General features: G+C 39.7%; 1 protein-coding gene across 2 annotated transcripts in view; it reads right to left on the bottom strand.

Annotated features, from left to right (window-relative positions):
* Positions 1-670: 670 nt before the first annotated feature.
* The window catches only part of LOC134193598 (multiple epidermal growth factor-like domains protein 8), a 32,010-nt gene continuing 11,344 nt past the window's right edge, over positions 671-21,336 (bottom strand). The window contains exons 7-24 of one of the 2 annotated variants that reach the window (XM_062662429.1): positions 18,029-19,197; positions 15,872-16,114; positions 15,044-15,150; positions 14,858-14,989; positions 14,676-14,801; positions 14,531-14,623; positions 14,124-14,455; positions 13,850-14,060; positions 12,134-12,770; positions 11,639-12,001; positions 11,210-11,471; positions 10,837-11,154; positions 8,576-9,602; positions 8,309-8,510; positions 5,573-5,734; positions 5,350-5,513; positions 5,180-5,291; positions 671-1,895 (exon numbers count right to left, since the gene is read on the bottom strand). In XM_062662429.1, coding sequence (XP_062518413.1) covers positions 945-1,895; positions 5,180-5,291; positions 5,350-5,513; positions 5,573-5,734; positions 8,309-8,510; positions 8,576-9,602; positions 10,837-11,154; positions 11,210-11,471; positions 11,639-12,001; positions 12,134-12,770; positions 13,850-14,060; positions 14,124-14,455; positions 14,531-14,623; positions 14,676-14,801; positions 14,858-14,989; positions 15,044-15,150; positions 15,872-16,114; positions 18,029-19,197 — 6,611 coding nt within the window. In that variant the 3' untranslated portion in view covers positions 671-944. Of the gene's footprint in view, positions 1,896-5,179; positions 5,292-5,349; positions 5,514-5,572; positions 5,735-8,308; positions 8,511-8,575; positions 9,603-10,836; positions 11,155-11,209; positions 11,472-11,638; positions 12,002-12,133; positions 12,771-13,849; positions 14,061-14,123; positions 14,624-14,675; positions 14,802-14,857; positions 14,990-15,043; positions 15,151-15,871; positions 16,115-18,028; positions 19,198-21,336 lie in introns of both variants that reach the window. The other variant, XM_062662428.1, reaches the window with a different exon arrangement.

The raw sequence follows: 21,336 nt of genomic DNA, 5'->3' as shown, positions 1-21,336 counted from the left end.
GACATGATAGTGTACTAGCTGGAGCTGATAAATTATTTCATGAGATGATCCACATCTTGGCTGACTTCAAATTCATTGTGGATCTTCCTGGATATGACTCCTTTTTCTGTCAGACGTAGCAATCACCAATCTTTTCTGGCATCTAGTCGTATGCATGTGGCAAGAGTGCAATCAAGCGTGGTTATAACCAGTTCTAATTATTGAAACTATCTATTATGTTTGACTCGGTTTGTAAAGACACAAAAGAAAAAGAGAAAAGAGCAAAGCTATGCAGATGTAGAGAAGCCAACAATTAATACAGAACTATAAGCTGTTTCACCTTCTCATTGGCTCACGACTGGTTTTATTTTAATAAAACTAGAACTGCTGTAGCCTAATGGAAAAGTGCACAAAGTCAGTCTGAGTCGTCAACTCTTCTTAGCAGTGCTGGATAGTTAGAAGCCGGCTCATTGTTTCAGCTACCAGCCCTGCTAAGTAGATTTATGTGTGTTTGTGTCTGATTTTTTACACTACGTGTACCAGCTGTATGGACGCTTTGTTGTTATCGTATCTTTCTTGATATGCTAATAAAAATTTTCATATAGGTATACATCATCATCCCATTGAGTGCAAGTACTGTAGAAGTCTAAAACTGAGCGAACGCTACCAACCGAGCAACATGACAAATATTGCAATAGATCAAGTTATCTTCATATTGTGATCACCAAGCACCCTGTAAGACTACTAAATTACTGTACATAATATCTAGTTCCTAAACTGTAAAGCCAATAAATCTCTATAATCTCATAAAACAGACAAGAGTACACTACACTATACAGCATTTCAAAATTTTAGGCAGATCTATAACGTTCTACATCTAGAGGCTAGGCTGTTCAGAAAAATCGCAGTCAGGCCAATTATAACCAAAACTAACTTTGACTCAAGTAACGTGGTCTCCTCTCAATCTAAAACCGGTTTATATGCCCATAACCATGACGTACATTGTTCTTGTCTTTGTTTTGAGTTCGTGGTACAAGTGTAGTACCTACTATCAATTTCAGAGGTTCGAATGGTGATCCTGGAAGCTGTATCAGGTACGTCCCCACAACTGCCGTGTTATCTTCTATTGGCTGTTGAACTATTGGTGACACATATTGAGACTTTAATCTTCTCCTTTGCCGCCTGTTCAACCCTACTGATCCTACGGGCAAAGTTCGACAAACACTTAGACCAAGAGAAATACTGCGCTCACAGAGAAATTCAACTGCAGCAAATGGCCGCTTAGCACGCTCTTCCATTTCAAATATCTGTGTTTGCTGCTCACGACGAGCATCCACTCTTTGCTTGATCTTCCAGGCAACAACACACAAACCAAGAAACAAAAAGAAGCTGGAGAAGAAGACCGAGAAAAAGATGAACAAATCAATTTCAGAAGAATCTTGTCGAAAATAGAAGAGAAATTGTGATGAGCCATTAGTTGCTCCAATGACTGAAATATACACCTTGGTATTATGCAGCTGATACACAGTATGCGGTAAAGTAATTCGAAGCTGGCCATCAATGTTTAACAAAGACAGATTGTCTCCTGTCAATGTCCTGACAACAGGTGGTTTACTGAGATCTGGCAAGGCATGGTAGAAACTGCCATTACTGCTGTCCATCCAAGAAAACTTGTAGTGCGCTTCAATGTCTTGTGTAATACCATGTTGCTCTGTTGATAATTCAACATGAACTTGTCCTCTTACGACCCACAGAGTCACTTCCACATCAACATTAGTATATTGTGGAATCACAGCCAAAAATTTGCTGGTGCTGGTGTCTACTTGATATAACGTGTCTGAGCCAATTTCTGTGTCTTTATAACATGGAAAGCCGCCTATAGGATTGCCCAAGTATCCCTCCACACACTGTACACACTAAATCAACAGCAACAAACATATCAGTCAACACCTCATTTGCGATTAGATGTCAAACTTAGACACCATTGCATTTAATTAACCATACAATAGGAAATTAAATTTTAGCTAATTAATATAAAACAAGTACCCTAATCAACAAACAGTACTTTGGTCCCTAGTTGAGCATGCAAAAGTAGTGCAACTGGTAGCCAACCAAATAAGCACAAAATAGATCTGTAAACCTTCACAGTCTCTTGACATTTAGGATCATAATGCAGTCAAATAATATGGCCATTATAAAATGGTCACTAAACACTGATCATGCTCTATCCACACAGCTGAAAAAGCACAAAGTGCAATAAAGAATCACAAAAATTCGCTGAAAAGCAGAATAGAACACAACCAGAACAATAAAATTATTCATTGCATACATATGTCACCTTATCACCCCTACTAGAAATGCCACAGCTATTGCAAAAGTGATGTAGACACAAGAATATTTTTTGACATTTCAACAGCTAAACATGATCACATTCACACTTGACTGCATTTACAAAACCTCCAGTTTCTTGTTGTATAAAATATGGAATTTTTCCAATTACAAGTTGCAGCTGTCACGTGTAAAGATACTGTGGTCTCGAACTTCCAGACCAGAGAGCACACAAAGTGAGCAACTCTAGTTTGGGCCAAAGCAATACTAAAATGATTTCGGAAGTACTTATCAAAAAGCGATGCTAAATGGTAGTCTAACAGCCTAGGGTCATTTTACCAAATTCAATAATAAGATGGAAAAATACCGTGCTTTTGCATTACACAAACATATCATTTGTAAATGCCACCAGATCTCACGAACAAAGAAGAGACATCTGCCATGTTTGCGGCAGACTAGACTAGACTAGACTTCACTCGCTTTGCCTGCTCTCTGATCTGGAAGTTGAGGCTACTGTGGTCTTTGCTTGAATGCTCAAGGCTCGAAAATCACACCATACTCCCACAAAATAAATAGATGCTTGCCAGATGGCACAAACAAACCTGTTTCATACTGTTTAGTACAAGATGATATGATTGGCATGCAGTGGAACAAACACACTTTCCTGCAGTACATTACTATGTATCTCCTACAAAAGATTTTGATTGAGAGAGTAAAAGTACTTCTTTATCTATTCCAAATGCTGGAAGAAGTCAGAAGAACTATTCTGCTGTTCAGCCACACACCACGTAACAGAGGCAGAAGAGAAGAATTCCACATCAGCATCTTTAGTCAATATGAAATTGATCATATAGTGCATGTGCCTTCACATGTGTGACGCACTAGTTATAGAGTAGAGTGCCACTAAAGCCTCATCATCTTCAAAGCCACTCATTGGATTGGCACAGTCAATCCCGTCTGTCTTTGCCTCGTGTGTATTTCTTTTTCTGTCAATCTTCTAACATGATTCTCTTTTACCACCTTGTGCCTCTTTTGAGAAAAGCTCTTCCAGAACAGTCAAAATGTACACCTAACTCAGAATACATTTGCACATTTGCTTTCAACTACAAAGATATTGTCCGCTGTTGTATGTGGTAGAATTATACATAGCGGCAAGTGTTAAAGCAAGCAAATGTCCAACAGTTATTTCAAGAAAACATATTATACACTAAAGCTAAATCTTTCTGTAGTCATACAAATAGGTCAATGGCTACATCATTTCAAAGGTACAAAGGTGCACTACATGTAAATACTTTCTACAACCCAAATACACTCCTTCTTTGATTTTCTTACTTCTGCATGTTGGAAAAACAATATAATTACATAAAAGATAACACTAAGGGTGCATTTCTTTGACCTTCACCAGTTTAACCGGTTGAAGTGGTGGAGGCATTTCGATTAACAAAAGTAATCTTGGTAGAAGCCAATAAAAAGCAGCAATGTAGTATGAAGTAAGCTCAATAGTGTTGTCATGTGAAATGGACAGTTTGAGTGATAACATGAGCTTTAAGTGTCTTTTGGAGTTGTTCTATTGTAAATCCTCCTCATTTCTGTCCTTTTTGCCAACAATGAAACACGTGTGAGCATGTAGAATTTACTAACTCCACCCAACTCCACCCACACTACCACTAGTCTCGCGTAGCCAGTCCCTCCCCTTTTCTATTTTCAGTAGGCGGGGAAGGTCTGGTGCAGTTGCTTTGATGTCTTCGTGTTGCCGCTTGTACGATAAACGTTTAACTAAAGACTGGATGTGCCTGGCACTGAGTGGGTACTTATCTCTTATGCAAACTGGCTGGAATTTCCTTCTCTTCGTCTTCTTGCGAATTGTGTTGTCATGTGAGCAACGCAGTCATGTCTCTGCGAATGTGTAACTTCTATGTGTACTTACACAGCACTCAGGGCGTCGACAGGGCGACTGATCGACACTCGTAAGTTACGTCTAGGCTGTCATCGACGCCCTGAGTGCTGTGTAAGTACACATAGAAGTTACACATTCGCAGAGACATGACTGCGTCGCTCACACGACAACACAATTCGCAAGAAGACGAAGAGAAGGAAATTCCAGCCAGTTTGCATAAGAGATAAGTACCCACTCAGTGCCAGGCACATCCGGTCTTTAGTTGAACGTTTATCGTACAAGCGGCAACACGAAGACATCAAAGCAACTGCACCAGACCCTCCTAGCCTACCGAAAATAGAAAAGGGGAGGGGCTGGCTACGCGAGACTACTCTACCACCATTCCACTGGCTAGCTGGTAGAGCTAGTTGGGGTCTACTATAAAATCGTGTGGCTGCAGAAGAAACACAGGTGAACAATACCACCTTAACTCAATTAGTTGGTAACAGACAAAGAACTGCGCCCTTAGTACTGTAGTCATAAGGCTCTGACCTTGGTCTTAACATAACTGACTACTTAGCTCATCTAGTTACTGTTTTATCTGTACAAGCAGTTGTGAATTAGACCAAAAACTTGTCTTATTCTCCCATTTAAGTGTTTAATCGTAATTGTTTAGTTTCTATCCAATAGTAACATGCAGTCATTGACAGAAAAGCAAAACAAAGCAGTTACTTGCATCTTCAATCACCTGAAGTCACTAATAGTGTAGTTATCAAAAGACATGCTACAACTACCGAGGTAATCAAGTCATAAATATCATCCACAAGTGTCTTGCACACCAAGCAGTCAAAACAGTTTTATCCTCCATCAGCAATAATGTGCTGGCAGTTAAAAGATGTTTGAATAACCTCAATCCCCATCAAATGCAGCAAAACACACATTTTAATTTTGATTACATGAAGAACACACAGCATACACAACCCTCACCACACTAACCTGACTCTTGTAGCAATGTTTCCGACAGAGCTTGTCACTTTTAGTACTGTTTTGGCAATCACAGCCACTTCCATCTTGTTTGCAAGTCGTTCCATGCCCATTACACATGCATCTAGACACACAGCTCCTCCATCAAAGTCTGCGCAATCAAGCAACAAACCATGACTTACCTGATGCATGAAACGTTATGCTCATTATCGTCAATATCAAAATAGCCCACATCACAATCCGAGCATGTCTCACCCTTACTGTACCTTTCACAGTTTCTACATACAATATCACGTCCATTATATACAATAGCAGGACCGTTAGTTATGTTCATGTGAGCTAAGACCTAAAGAATAAATATTAGTAATGGCACTAACAAAAACAAATGATTTTCAAACTACACACATCACTCTGATTGATAATAGAGACATTCATAGAGTCAAGCTGCAGGTTATGATCGTCATATAAGCAGATATCTGAGTTGCCACTGCAAAAATCTCGACAGCTCTGACAAATACCAGGCTGTAACTTCACAAAGAACGGCTCACATTCTGAGCACTGCGGACCCTGCAAATAGTAACAAGATATAGTAGCAGCGCAGGTCTAACTACCAATTGAGTTCACATGCAATTACTGTAATGAAAAAGTAATGTCAGCAATCATGTGAATACATACCTTGATACACATTCAAATACTAAATTGTAGAATAGACATTAAAGCAGCTGTCCTAACAATGGGTGTCATACCATTCAATGTCATTATTTCAATACAACTACATCGTAATTAATATGTTGACATGGAAAGGTACAACATACTGTGAGTATGTACAAGTCTATTCATTCACTGGTTTTTCTGTTATCTACCTAATCTACCTGCATATAACAACAAGACTACAGTCCTTCCATCAGAGTGCAACTGCATCCATATCCCTGATTTCCAATAAATAACTACTACTACCCATGTTCGCAATATTAGATAAACAGCTTACATTAGCTCAGGCAAACTTACCAGATATGAACAAAAACACGGTATCAACTACGTACATGTTAAAGAATTCATATGTTAGCTACAGATGTTGTGAGTTCTGTTGTTACATACAAGCGATTTATCCTTACTTGTGCTGTATCTATTTACGGTACCTTTAAAGGGGAAGTCCAACAAAAATGAACTTAACTTGTATGAGTAGATCTTACCAAGACAAATCGATCGGTATAAGTAATCCGTTATCTTCACTTTTGTATATGAGAACGATCAATGTTTCTGTGATGTGCAACGCCCACGCGCCTGCACCCCGCTTCCTGGTGGATTAAGCTCCGCCCACTGCAAACAAATCAATGCGTTTATGGATGACTGCTACGGATATATTGAGAATGCCAAATGTGAATGCGAACATATTATGAAGATCTGCCTTCTTGCCGTCAGTGGTTCCTCTCTAAAGTAAAATGGTGTTGGTAGAGCGGTTTTCCCGCCAGACTTTGAAGCAGAAATCCTCAATACCACAGCTTACCTAGAGAACGCGCTTGTGCTTGAGTATTTGTTTATCCTTGTTCTTTTAATATCTGAAGAAAAACGTTCAGCGTGTCGTCTGGTGTGTGCAACAGAGGATGATCCTATTTTTACATCCGGGATTGTAACCTTCTACCAATCAGCGGCAAAAGAAAGTAAGCAGACCAGATGTGAAAATAGGAACGTAGCACACGTCAGACGGTGTGCTGAACGTTTCCCTTCGGATATTAAAGAACAAGGATAAACAAATACTCAAGCACAAGCACGTTCTCTAGGTAAGCCATGGTATTGAGGAATTCTGCTTCAAAGTCTGGCAGGAAAACAGCTCTACCGACACCATATTACTTCAGAGAGGAACCACTGACGGCAAGAAGGCAGATCTTCATAATATCTTCGCATTCACATTCGGCATTGTCGATATATCCATAGCAGTCATCAGTAAATGCATTGATTCGTTTGCAGTGGGCGGAGCTTCATCGGCCAGGAAGCGGGGAGCAGGCGCATGGGCATTGCACATCACAGTAACATCGCTTGTTCTCGTATACAAAAACGAAGATAACGGAGTAACTTATACCGATTGATTTGTCTTGGTAAGCTCTACTCATACAAGTTAAGCTCATTCTTGTTGGACTTCCCTGTGATTGGAGGCACAATCTGAACATTGACTCTAAATCACTTAGACACTAATGTGTCAAGACACAGCTACATGACGTCAAAACTCAAATACATAACGCATAAGATGAAATATTGGCTGGGAATTTATGTTCGCAGATTGGTGGATTTTTCAGTGACTGCCAATATAAAATCCGCCATTAATTTTGCCTCCGGGATATGTTGGCATCATAAGGCACGTGGATCAGCAAGATGGTAGGTAATCCCTGCTTGCCGTAATTGTGCCTACGCAGTAGTTGGAGACCATGCAGTAAGTTAGGGAAATGTGAGCCATGAACACAGCTGTCAATCACAAACACATCAAGACCATACACTTATGGTAAGACATATATCAGTTCTTTATCAAACAACAATGTCCAACAGCCAAAATAAATTCCGCCAATATGCTTTGTCCGTCAATTTCTCAGCAAACCACCAAAATACATTCCCGCCAATGATTTATCTTATACGGTAGGCCACACCGTCTGCCTTTCGATATATCAAGATCACTCAGAATCCATATACAAACTTACCAACAAACTACAATTATACACCTAGAATGCCCATCTACGGGCTACATGGCAGAACATGAGGTATGTTCATGTTAGTTTATCACTGCTGGAAAATGCTCCTAAATGCATTTGACACCAGTCTTTCCTAGGAATTCGTGCTCAGCTCTTATAATCCTTCGTAGACAGCTGTGCGATACTACCAACCTCATCAAGTACAAGATTAGATAAATGCACATCCACGGTATTAGAAAGACAGAAATAATGCAATTGAACCTCATGGTATTTTAGGCTAAGTACTTTGTTCATGAAAAAGACTAGTTTGAGACTAGCACACAATTTTCTAAATACAAACATTACAAATCATTCTGCTTCCAGCTAAGACTACCACAACATGCAAACGTGCAATAGCCTCACACAAAATGTACATCCACACCCACACATCATTATACAACAACAATTTACTAAAATTTACCTGAGAATTATACCGACATTCAATACAAGTTTTGAGACCATCCACCGTTTCATCTAGGCACTGGCCCACGCTATTGCAACTACAGAACTCTTCGCACCTTTGTCCTACATATCCAAAGTCACAGTGACAAGTGTTGGGTGCTAAGCAATAGCCATGACTACAGCCGCCAATTCCATCACAGGAAGGACCACATTCAAAAAGTCTATTTTACACAACAAGCCAACTTAATACAGTGCATTTAGTATGTTCCAAAATATATATTCTTACTCTGGATTTTCTTTGTAACCTTGTTTACAATGACAATCATACGACTCCTTAGTATCTGTACAGTCTTGGTCATCTCTGCAAGTGTGATGATTGTTCTTACACTCATCTTCTTGAGGACAGTCCAAAAACGACCACATACTATTAGCAACATCAGTAGTGATGTTTTGCACTCTATTTACTGACACATTAGTAAATGAAGGACATGACTCAAAACTAGGTCCATGTATTGTGCCATGTAAACAAACTCCTTTCCCACTCTCGTCAGGTACAGCACACCAGCCACATGTGATCTGTCTAATACATCGCCAGCAGAAAGTGTTTGCTGAACATGGCTGTAAGCACTGTGAGTCTTGATGAGCCACTCTGCCACACTGACCAAATGAACACATCAAAGGTTGAACCACGGCAGAAAAGCACAGCTGCAAAGTTTCACTCCATCGACACTCTATTCCAGCATGACTGATGGTTCCAGCACATTCCATACAAGATTTATATGCACTACAATTTTCAGCATGATAACCAATTGGAGAGCACTGACTTTTGTAATCTGCTGAATCCCAGTTGCACCCACCACTCGCCACTGAAGAGCACTTAGATATCATTGGGCTTTCACAGTGACACTCAGAACTGGATTTGACACAAACATTTCTACAAGGACACCATCCACAAGACAACCCATCAGGTAATGATGGTAATGACACACATTCTGAACATGACCGCCACACAGAACAATTCTTATATTGGCAAATATCAATGTCTTCAGCTGATGACTGACATGGAAAGAGTAGAGATGAACACTTCTTGTCACCTACAGTTCTGTTGTCACAGTTTTTACAGCCAGGAAAGTCGGTACACGCTAGTTTCGTCCAAGCAGGAGACACCAAAGAGCACTCTTCAGTAGGAGCAAAAATTTCAAAGATGTCTCCTCTTTCTGTCCCATCAAAACCACCAACAGAGTACACACGAATGTGACTACTATCAAACGCAATTGCTTGACCAAACCGATACGAAAACAAACTACTGGTACCTAAACACAGTACAGTTTAAATATTTTGCTTGACTGGTGAAGTAACTGACAGTGTGTAAAAAAGATTTGCCAGACTTGTTCTGCCCATAAAATCGTAAGCGAATGTCACAGATGAGACACACACACCTGGCCTTGTCGGAACCACGCCCACTACTGTTTAGAATTCCCGTAAACAAATCAGCCCTTGCAAGCTATGTTCTTTATTATTGTTTTAGGAGCATTCAGTACTGTACTGTTTATCTAATCTTTATAACACAAATCACTTGCACCATGCTTGCCATAATTTAAGCATGAACTTGCTACAAGTTCGAGATCTTTTGTCTCTGAGTCGAAGTGCTGGATTTCTCCATTGGTAAACACATTATGATCCTCCACAAAAAGCTACTAAAGTTTTCGCTATTATTCATTCTGCACACAGCCGGGTTTGTTAAAGCATCCAGGTTTGGTTTTAGCCTCGTGAGGTCCGGAAGCACACAAACGAACACCGGAACGTTGTGAGTGGGATGCTTGATCACAAAACTATGGTCTCAAAGAGTCTGAAACCGTTCTGCAAGAAGTAAACTGGGCATAGAGAAAAAGAATAACACCTTTTATGCTATGCAAAGCTTGGAGACACTGCATTCGTGAGATAGCAACATATTCGGCAATCTATTTATTCGTAGGCCCACTTGTACTTTTGTAGGCCCACCTGTACTTTTTGTAGGTGGCTTTTTTGCAGCAAAAATTCGTAGACTACAAATTTATTTGTGGGTGTGGCAATCCTGCTAAAAGCAAGCAACACAAAATGTGCTAGGTGTGTACTTTAAATACTTCGCACTAAATGTCACCAAAAGTGACAGATAGATTACCTGCTAAAAGAAGTACGAGGGACATATGAACACACACAAGAATGGCACCAAATATTCAAGCATTAACGTCAAGCTAAGGTGGTTGTCTGATGTTCCTAAATTTGGTTACTTTCTTACATGTATGCTAAAAGCATAGCTTCATTACAAATCAACGTGTATTAAAGTTCAAGATTCACCTTGCAATTAACAATCATTTTCTAAACTTTATAAATAGTGATTCTCAGTGCTTAGATCCTTAAACAAATGATTAATCCATTAACTGTAACAAATTGCTGCCAAACCTAGCATATAGGTTATATCTTGATAAACATGTAACAACACAGTAATTTACACAGTTGTACAATACATTACTTGAACCACATTGCAGCGTTATACACCAGCATTACCTGTTACAGGAAATGAATCGCCACATACAGAACGATAAACTTGTCCTATTACATTCTTTAGAGTGCCATATGGCTTTCTGTTATCCCATCCTGTCAAAATCGTGTTTGCTCTAATCATAAAACCCCAATTGAATGGAAAGTCGGCAATCATATGACTTTCAAAAAGTCTCCAACGAGCATCAGGACCAGAAGCAACAGACAACGAAAAGAGAGATGAGAAAGCCTCCACCTGGTGTGATTGGTTGCTCCAATAGTATCCTCCGAACACCATGACAGAGTGCAAGTGCTTATTGTACACTGCTGTGTGTGCAAAGCAGCCTACAAAATGTTGTGTGAGACACTACACTTACCCTACAAAAACAAAACTACAAACCTGGATATTTCATCCCAGTAGTTGTAATGTTTTGCCAAATTTTTTCATGACTTGAATATCGGTAAACAAGTCTGCTGATTCTGCTATAGCTTGTTACACCTCCAACTACATATACATAGTCTCCCACGAGAGTTGCACTATGACCTGCCAATGGAACAGGCAAATGTTTGCCTACTGTCACAGTCTGATCTTTAACATCAATGTGTAATACACTGTCTGTAGGACCATCTCTGATCCACCCTCCAATAACAATCATGTAAGGCTATAAACAGCAAACTATATCTCATCTAACATTGCACACATATTGCAATCAGTGGAACCCGCCACACACACACCAATTAAGACAGTAATTGTAGCTTTCTGCCTAAATTGGATAACCACCGCATTCCATTAATTAAGGCAGGTTCCACTGTACTGTTTGTTACTCACAGTTTGAAATACAGCAGTGTGAAATAGTCGACCATAAATCTTCTTATCACTAATCAAATGCCCTTTTTCTGTGACCAGTTGCAATTGTAAACGAGCCCATCTTGATGAAGTCAAGTTGACCTCAATCATTGAGGATTGCAAACCACTTGATAATGAGTATCCACCAAATAGATACAAGTAATTGTTACTGCTATAACATGCTGTAGCACCAGCTATGCCAGGCATATGAGCAATTTGTCCACTGTTGCCCGAAAACAATGCTTCCGATTGAGAGAAAAGCTGAATTCCACCTAATGGTGAGCTCATTTCATAATAGCAGTTTTGTGTAGCATTTCCATTCTTGCAGGTACAAACTCCTCGATCCTAAAAAAATAAATTCAAGAATATACACTACTTGTCAATTTGAGTGTCAGTGCTAACTAAAACACATATCAAGAGATACAATACTAACATTACAACAATGGAAAACTATGACCGAAAACCTAACCATTTTACCTTATCACATTTTGTTCCACTACTAGCACAGACGTGAGAGCACATGTCTTTCATTTTGCAGTCAACAGGCTTTATGCCTGACAAACATTCACAAAGGTTAGTTTTACTGCAGCTTGTGCTATTTTCACAATTTTCACATAAGTGAATTCTGTATGATGCATTGAATCCCTTCTGTTGTCCACTGAGTGCCTCAACACTTCCCCGGTATGACACAACCATCACTCCAGACACTGCCACAACTGGCCGAGTAACAGGCTGTCTGCCACAATAAGCAGCCAGCAATTTACTGTCAAAATCAACTTCTGATGAATTGAGGTTTAACACAAAAGATGGTATACCATCATAAACATAGATCACATCTTCATTACACACTGTATTCATATTGTCACTGTTGACAGTAAAAATAATATCTGCTCGATTGGACTGACTTCTTTCAAGAAAGAATCTGATGTCAGACAAAGTGGTAAGGCTCAACTGACTGAGAGTTGTCTTGTTCAAAGTAGTAATGATCCACAAACAATTGGCACGACCATTATCTGCTGCCAAGCCATCACCACGATATGAACCCAGAGAACCAGACTTTTCATTTGGGATCAACGTAAGACCATCACATTGCGAATAGCATATACCACCATTCCTACAAACATAATGCAACAATTATACATAACACTACATGAACAGAGCACGCAAACAGTAGCTATCATTTTACAGAAATCTGATACTATATTTCTAATTTCTCCTAATTTGTAGTTGCATCACGTAAGTTTATAAACCACTAATAGCAACTTGTTTACCATTCTTCAGTCGCAGCATCCAAAACTACACATCACGTTTTACTACTGTATCCTGTCTGAAAATCACAAGGAAACCCCCAACAAGCTTCAGCTTCACAATGCGTACGCATACGAACATGGGACTCATTTCACTTGCAATGTGAGGATCATGTTGATAATTCACTAAGGGGCCATTTAAAATTACCAACAATTTTCACGACCATACAATTAAAGCACATGCTAGGGGCGATAGCAAATGGCTCATGCTAATGCCTCAGTTTTCCATGGCCGGAATTGCATCATGCATTGTTCCCGTGCTAGTCACTCGTATGTATGGAAGTTGCAAACATGTATGACAGTTGCAGCCTATTTCGGTTTTGCTCTAAAGAACAACATCAGCCGTCCATAAAGAGCTCAGCTGTCTCTACCATGACTTTCTCAATGTTTTCGTCTTTGTCTACTCTAATGACCAGGACCCTCGAGCTGACATCATTCAAGTGGGTCATCTGGAATGGAAGGAGAACTGTATCAATGCAGAAGCAATGAAGACCACACGTCAACCATCTAATAGATATAACCACGGTTAAGCTATCAAATTGTGCATCAACAATATTGTGTATGCTTTGGGGAGGGTGGCTTCAGAAAAGCGTGTGCTTTGTTAAATTGTACGCTTGTGAAATTGGCAATAAATTAAGTCGACTATTGAAAGATAAACACAAAATAGTCATAGCTTGCAAACCCCTACTAAACAAACAACTGCTGACATTATATCATAACAATTACAGTACACGAAATCATGCACAATGATCACCATATTGTACGTTCAACTAAGCAAAATAGGCTAAACAAAGACTATGAATTAAAAACTATAATTTAACAACAACACAAACTCAAAGAACTAATAAAGGTAAAATCAATACAAAAAAGTAAGAACTTGACTTACGTAGGGTTTCCATAATAATGCTGAGCACAATGTTCACATCTCACACCTTCATAGCTAGGTAAACAATGGCATTCACCAGTTGTAGTATTACAGAGATGCTTGCTTATGTCGCCATGACCATTACATTGACATGGGGTACAACCAGCTGCATTGGTTGCATTTCCATATGATCCTGGAACACATAATTGACAAAATTCTCCCATAGAGTTGTCTAACAAACATAATACTATACTAGTACAATAAAACATTAATAAAAAATATGGCCACGACATACGATGGCACTTGTCACATTTTCCAGGTCCTTCTGAGCAGTAGCTGTGAAAGTGACATTTACATGACTCATTGCATGCCTTTCCTCTCCACCCTATCTCACAGTCACACTTGTACGCAGGATAGCTAGAACAGTTTCCATGCAGACACTCTACGTCGCATGTTCTATTACATTGTTTGCCATCTCCGGTGTAGCCAAGATTACATTGACATTCATAGGAATCAGGAGTGTTTATACACTTGGCATTTTGATCACAAACGTAATGACCAAACTTACACTCCAACAAATCAGGACATTTACTGTATTTCCATTTCCATACTGTCAATGCACTAGAGCTATAACATAGAAATGTAAGTAGATACATGCAATACATCCTTAATATCCATAATATCCATAAAACCTCTACAAACCTATAATTGCCATCTTGATATGCTGCCCGCTGATCAGCAACAGCTTTGCAGCCACCCTTAGCAAATGAACTTCTGAAGTCTCCACTTACACATCTGACAATGCCAAAAATGACTGACCACAAAAAAAAAGTATACAAAAACTTACCTTCCCTCTGACGGATAGCTTGATAAGTAACACCAACCACAATGAAATGTAGAACGAGAATTACAACGATAACAACTAGTTTCTAAACTGCAATTCACTACATCACAGTTTTGAATTCCTCCATATCTACGAATCAAACACTATCATGGGACCAGTACACGTTAAAATGTCCACAGCCTCACTTTCCAATCACAACTACACATTGCCCATAAATACCACGTGATACAAGACTGGGAGTAGCAAAGCAGCGATTAAGACGTAAACACCAACTGCACTCTTTTGTCCTTGCACTGCATGCAGAGCAAGTCGTTAATCTAAACAAGAATATCAAGACGTAGTATCTCTTGTTTATGCAAACCATTGATTACTTTTCACATGGCAAAGGACAATTAGTAGAATTTACAATTGCATTGAACAGGTTTCGAGCTCGTCGTACACAGAAAGATGCAACTCCAGACCATGCACAGCGTTTGTTCTGAAACAAAGACGTACATATACATAACAAACACAATTACATCACTATGTTGTAAGAATCTATTAAAGCCGGTTACATTAAACACGTAAGACCATACATGTCTGTGTTCGCGTCTTGCGTCTTTGCATCTTGCGTCTTTGCATCTTGCGTCTCTTTGCACCATTTTCTGTTCACATTAAAACTGCATTTACGTTTGCGTCTTGCGTCTCCTGATTAGCACGCATTGCAATGTCTTACGAAAAAGAAGCCGTTTTACTGATTGCAATCCCAATTTTAGCACTTGCGTTGTGTTGAAAACAACAGAGAAAAAGAAGAGAGAATGGGTCACTACAGTTCCTGCCAAAGGCTCTACCAAGAAGCCTATCACAACTGACACAAGAAATGCATCTCGGCAATGTAAAAATACAATGAGACAAACGAACGCTCTCAATTAGACATTCTTCCATCACAAAATACGAGACTTGTTACTCCACAAGGTTGATAAAAACACACACGAGACGCAAGATGCAAGAATAGAAACAGAGTCTATTTTCTTGCATCTCCCTTACGTGTCCTCCGTCTCCGCATTTTGCAATTGGCGTTTTGATGTGAACAGACACACAAGAACGTAAGAAAACGGCAGAGCACATAAGGAACACGTAACACCTCCTTACGTCTTTAACGTAAACCCGGCTTAAGTCAGTCAACAATTCAATTTGCCTAAATAGTTAATAATACTGACCTCAACACATTTAGAGCAATCACCATAGTCTCCACACTGCCAACATCCATCTCCCTTCACAACCAAATTTCTGCTACTACAGCGAGAAGTTTCATCTACTCGCTGTAAACATTTGTCTTCTGATGAGCACCAAGTACAAGCAGCATTTGATAGACAGTGCAGACAATTCTTATAAATGCTACAATTAGGTGACATAAATGGCTCCAAGTAATTGTCGGTCAGAGGGTGTAATAATCTTGACAACTAACAACAGAAGCACAATGTTAAGTACATGTGTACAGCAAATACTGCAGTCTAGCTGTACATAGTGCACTTATATACCAGTGCCTGCATGTATGCCTCATAACAACCAGTTATATTCTCCACTCATGCCTGTGTCAATTTAATCCTAATGCAGTGGTTGGTACAACACATATTATGTTAACGCTGTTTAATTAAGTTAAAATATTCTAGTAGTCTCTCATTATAAAACATCAACCTTATTGGACTAGTGGATGTCCAAGACATTACCCAGAAAACCAAAATATATACTGTATTTCCTCACCTATAAGAGCATTCATTACAGAAGATTAGCAGAAAGCGTGACAATAACATCTTGCAACAAACGAGTATGCCCTTAAAGGCAAGGTAGCCTTGGATACATACACCTTAGCATGTTAGTGGGTAAACAGTCAGCAACTCAAACATGGTGTCATTTGCAGAAGAGTTGAATTTTCTAGAATAATTAAAAACCTACAGGAACAGTCTCCAGTAAATTGTGATGCGGGATGAAAAAGTCACAACATATGTATAAAGAAGACATCAATACACAAGCCCATAGCAAGCAAATAGAAGTGGTTCAGCCTAACATGGCACTAACAAGCATGTGTAACGTAAGTAGCCTCGTATTTCAGCTGCAAAATTGGTCTGGAAGTTTGAGACTACCAGGATCTAGTCGACAGTTGCAAATGTGAAGTCTGCATGTATGTGATCAATAACGTAAGCTGTTTTTACTAGATAGATTACTTATCTGAAACGGAAGCAGATGAAATAGGCCTCTGGTAAAAGTTTACTCTAGAAAATAGTGGTCCGGACCTGCTCATACGGCCCTGATACAGGACTTATAAATGGTAAAAAGACAGCGATGAAGATGTACATAGAGAAGAAAACAGTAATTAAATGTACATTAAATGGAAAACCTTTAACAAGTTATTCTCTCGCTTAAAAAGCATGCCCTTCCACCTTTTGAGATATAAGAGCAGTCCGCTAAACCGCTCGCTATAATGGCACGTCTTCTATGTGAGATATTATGGTATAAAGGGTACTACATGTGCTGCACTTGCTGCAGTAAGTGCTACATGTACTGCACTTACTGCAGCTACAACATGTGTGCACTGAGCTGAACTAATGATCCCAAACAAAGTAACTGTTTTCAGATATGCATCATCTATCTACCGCAATGCGTAAACAAACACAATCGTAAGGTATAGTAGGCCATTCTTAATCCATACATCCATACTTCTGGTCAAGCAAAGCCAAAAGAGTAATTTCAATCAGTCAATGCAGTGCACTCGAGCAAACACATACTGGAAGCTAAGTTGTTACGTGCTTCCACGTCAACTTTCAGTCTCCTCCATTTGTTTATCTTGCATACGCATGAAAATGGCCAGCATTTCTACTTCATCTGCCTGTGTACATACCAGTGTGTCTACTTTTCATAGGAAAGCAAATGCAGCATCATGATGGCATGTGAATAAATCTCAATCAAATATCACGACCCATTGAAAAGCATTTCATTGAAAATCCAAACACACATTTTTACCATCAGTATGTAAAACTTTGTCTGTGTGCATACTTTCGTAGATTCAGCATTATTGGTGTTACACACACCCTGTCATCTATTGTTTTATCATGTTAGAGATCATTTGTTAATGCCAATCACAATCTCTTCAAAGCCAATGGTAGTAGAAATATGCTGTTTGTAGCTATAGCAATAGAAAATTTTGATAAACATCAACTTATGTACAAAAACTACATGTATGCTCCTTGTTACATTCTATACGTATTAGTATACCTATTACGTCAAAAGGCAAGCAAGTCAGCACTTACGCAAAAAGTAGCACCAAAATATCATAAAGAATTTCATAAACGACAACTACACACATCCATCACACTTACATGAGTTCCATTGAATAAAGTAGCAGCTCCATTCCACGAAATTTCCACTCTACCAGAAAGGGCAGAGTCCGAATGAATGTATTGTCGTGCACCATAAACAGCAATGTAATACAGTTCCCCACCATATTCAGATATAACAGGTAATTTTGAACTAAACACTTTTGATGCACTGCTTTTAGCTGTTCCACTAATCCTTTCCACTGTTGTATTTTCCTGAATTGCCTTATTTGCTTGGAGCCAAACTTCTCCCTCATTGACACGTGTTACATGAAGCTGCATAGTATAGGAGGATGGAAGCCGCATTGAGTCAAAAGGAATTGGTCGAATGAAACCCTCAGCTCTGCAAACAGTAAACTCTTTTTCCTCGGTATGACTTGTCAGCTTCTTTGCAAACAGTATTCTTGCACTCTTAATTAAACTGACACTATCAAGATCATCAAAGTCAGCATTTCCTAGCATAGACACAAATTGCTTACGACCACCGTCACCTGCCATAAAACAGGATAGCGTCAATCCAGGTGGCACATCTTCTTTCTGACACTGATCAAGTGACATAAGGAAAGAGCTATTCCTTTTCAAATGATTGCGACTTGGTAATAATGGCGTACAACTTCTTTGCAACTGAGATTCAGGATAACACTTCTGATCATAAATGCACCAACCACACGTTTGAGGTGCATCTTCAGGCCACCAGGCATCAAATGAAAGGCAACTAGTACACATAGTTAGTGCACCCAAACAGGTCTCATTACAAAGAAAGACAGAAGATGTACATAATGAACGATGCAAATAGTGAAGACATGCAGAATGCTCATCATTTGTCCTACAATATACACATTCTGGATCTTCTTGACACTTTGCCTCTGTCAAGTTCAAGCAATGATTGGATTTAGCATCTCTATTTTTTGCAACAGTATCTGCAACTGATATTGATAATTTTGCTCCTATCACCTGACCAGAAACAGTCCCCCTAAACCCACCAACTATGACCAGCAAGTTGTTCCCACGTTTAACTGATAGGTGCCCAAGATGACCAAATTGATCGGGGCTGTCCAAGCGAATAGGTCGGGATCCTGCATCCTTCCTCCACTTACGACAACCAAGATGGTAAGCATGAATTTCACTCGAATAACACCTCTCATCAGAGTTATGGTGATGAACACTGCCACCTAAAAAGAACCATCAGTTAACAATAACAAAAATAGAAATAGTCCTGACAAATACAGACAACATGCGGTTGAGTATTGACAGACAGCATAATGAGCAGTAAGTACATCAAGGTTGACCATAACACAGCTGTGTCACACTTTAACATTCTACTACGTTATGAGATGACTGTCATTACCTGTACCTGTTCACTTGTATCTAGGTATAAGAATTCACACATATTGACATTAGCAAATGTCATTCATGAGCCTACTCATACATCAAGTACAAGAGTAGGTAAAAACAGTTAATAAAACTCTCCGAGGAGGTGCCATGCATAAGCAAAGCAATTGCAAAAGCTTCCATGTGCTGGTTGGCCTAATAAAGTCGATCACACCAAAGCAAGTCCCATTGGCAGCCAGTGCGTCCAGTCGTAAAATTTTGTTACAAATGCAGTGCTGGAAATAACTTTCCAGCAATCGGCTGTTTGTTGGATAAAATTAGCCAAAGGTCTTTCATGCAAGGCGGAGTTGGCATTTACCTTCATCACAATGATCAGATGCGTCTGCTAAGTCTTCAGTTTATAGTAAGTCGGCGTAGTGAACCCATGCTGAGTTGCTTGCCTGAAAACTACTGAAGTTGTTTTGCACTATACATCATGCAAAAACAAATTTGCTTGCACTGGAGTAGCCTCGATTTCCAAGCAACACTACTCTGGGTCAACTCAGGAAATTATACATTCATCCCTCCTAATGGTGGTACCCTGTTGTGGCTTAGTTAAGTACAGAGCAAAGCTTTGTCATTCTGGCTTCATTAGCTAGGATATGTTGTGGTGTTCAGTTTCTTTTGTGTAAGTATGTAGCTCTACCTGCAGCATTCTACTGGTCATCTGTATCGTATTATCAATTCAATGGACCTGTCAGCATAGTGTGTGAGAGCTATGCTTTGCAATCTTAAGAGCAATCTTAACAGCACAGCCAGCTCAAAAAACTTTGGAGAGAATAGGAGACACAGACATTGCAAGTACTGGTCACAGTAGTGCGAGTTGTTGAGATGTCCTAGCTGTCGTCCAGACATGATAGAACTAATACCAATTGTATGCAAAGTGATTACGAATGAAGAAAAATTATCGCAGCCAAATAGTCCTTGTCACTAGCTGGACAATTCTGATTTGTCTAGGCAATTTGGCTAAAAAACTGACCTTATACTATTTCCGAGACTGCAAATGACTGAACATTGGCAAGAGAGTAGGGACTGTGGTTGGAAGGATTTCAGCAGAAGAACGCCAGTTTCAGCAGCGTGTGTGTACGTGCGTGCCGAGCATCTTGAACAAAAGCTCGACTTCTACACGCGGCCGGCTTGTACACAGTACAGGGACTTCCATTTGCGAGAGTTTGGTCTTAAATATAATACGGTAGCACTAAACTGCAAAATTTTTTATCATAGGCCACACCTCTAAGCTCGTAACAAACGTCACATTCCGAGCGCTGCAAAATCAACATTTCGTGATGGAAGCGAGCCGAATTAATTTGCTTTTGCCATAATTCAAATGCTTGAAGGCATTGGTGTTCCAACTATGGCAAGAAAAGGTATATCGTGTCTGCGATTGCAATGACGTTCAACGTCACTTCTAATTAATTAAATGCATTTTTTGCATTTGCTTGTGCGATTCAAGAGCGCGATTCTTTGCCTAACTGTAGGCTTTCAGGTTTTTCAACCACAAAACGTGTCAAGAATTCTTGTCGCCTTGTTCGTACATACACGTGTACCTAAACTGCTTCCTTTAACGTAGCAGGAGCTTGTGATTGGCTGCCTGGTTATAGTTTGTTAACAATTGCTTACAACAATTGCTGTTGAACATAAGTAGGGTAGCAGGTTCAAATTCATTCTACAAATCTTTTTTCTTAGATGTTTCTTTTTTCTATCATCAAAAGAATACAGGTCAGCTTATTCTAAGTCGTTTCCCAAAGTTTTAGCTTTAGATATGCTGTAGTCAACGAGTTTTGCGTGACAAAAAAAAGGAGGAGGAGGAGGAGGAGCAGGAGGAGGAGGAGGAGGAGCAGGAGGAGGAGGAGGAGGAGCAGGAGGAGGAGGAGGAGCAGGAGGAGGAGGAGGAGGAGGAGGAGGAGGAGGGAGGGAGGGAGGGAGGGAGGGAGGGAGGA

This window comes from Corticium candelabrum, chromosome 18 (genome assembly GCF_963422355.1).
Source record: "Corticium candelabrum chromosome 18, ooCorCand1.1, whole genome shotgun sequence".
Lineage (NCBI taxonomy): Eukaryota > Metazoa > Porifera > Homoscleromorpha > Homosclerophorida > Plakinidae > Corticium > Corticium candelabrum.
Note: the sequence above shows the minus strand (reverse complement) of the source record. Positions and strands in the feature narration are given on the sequence as shown.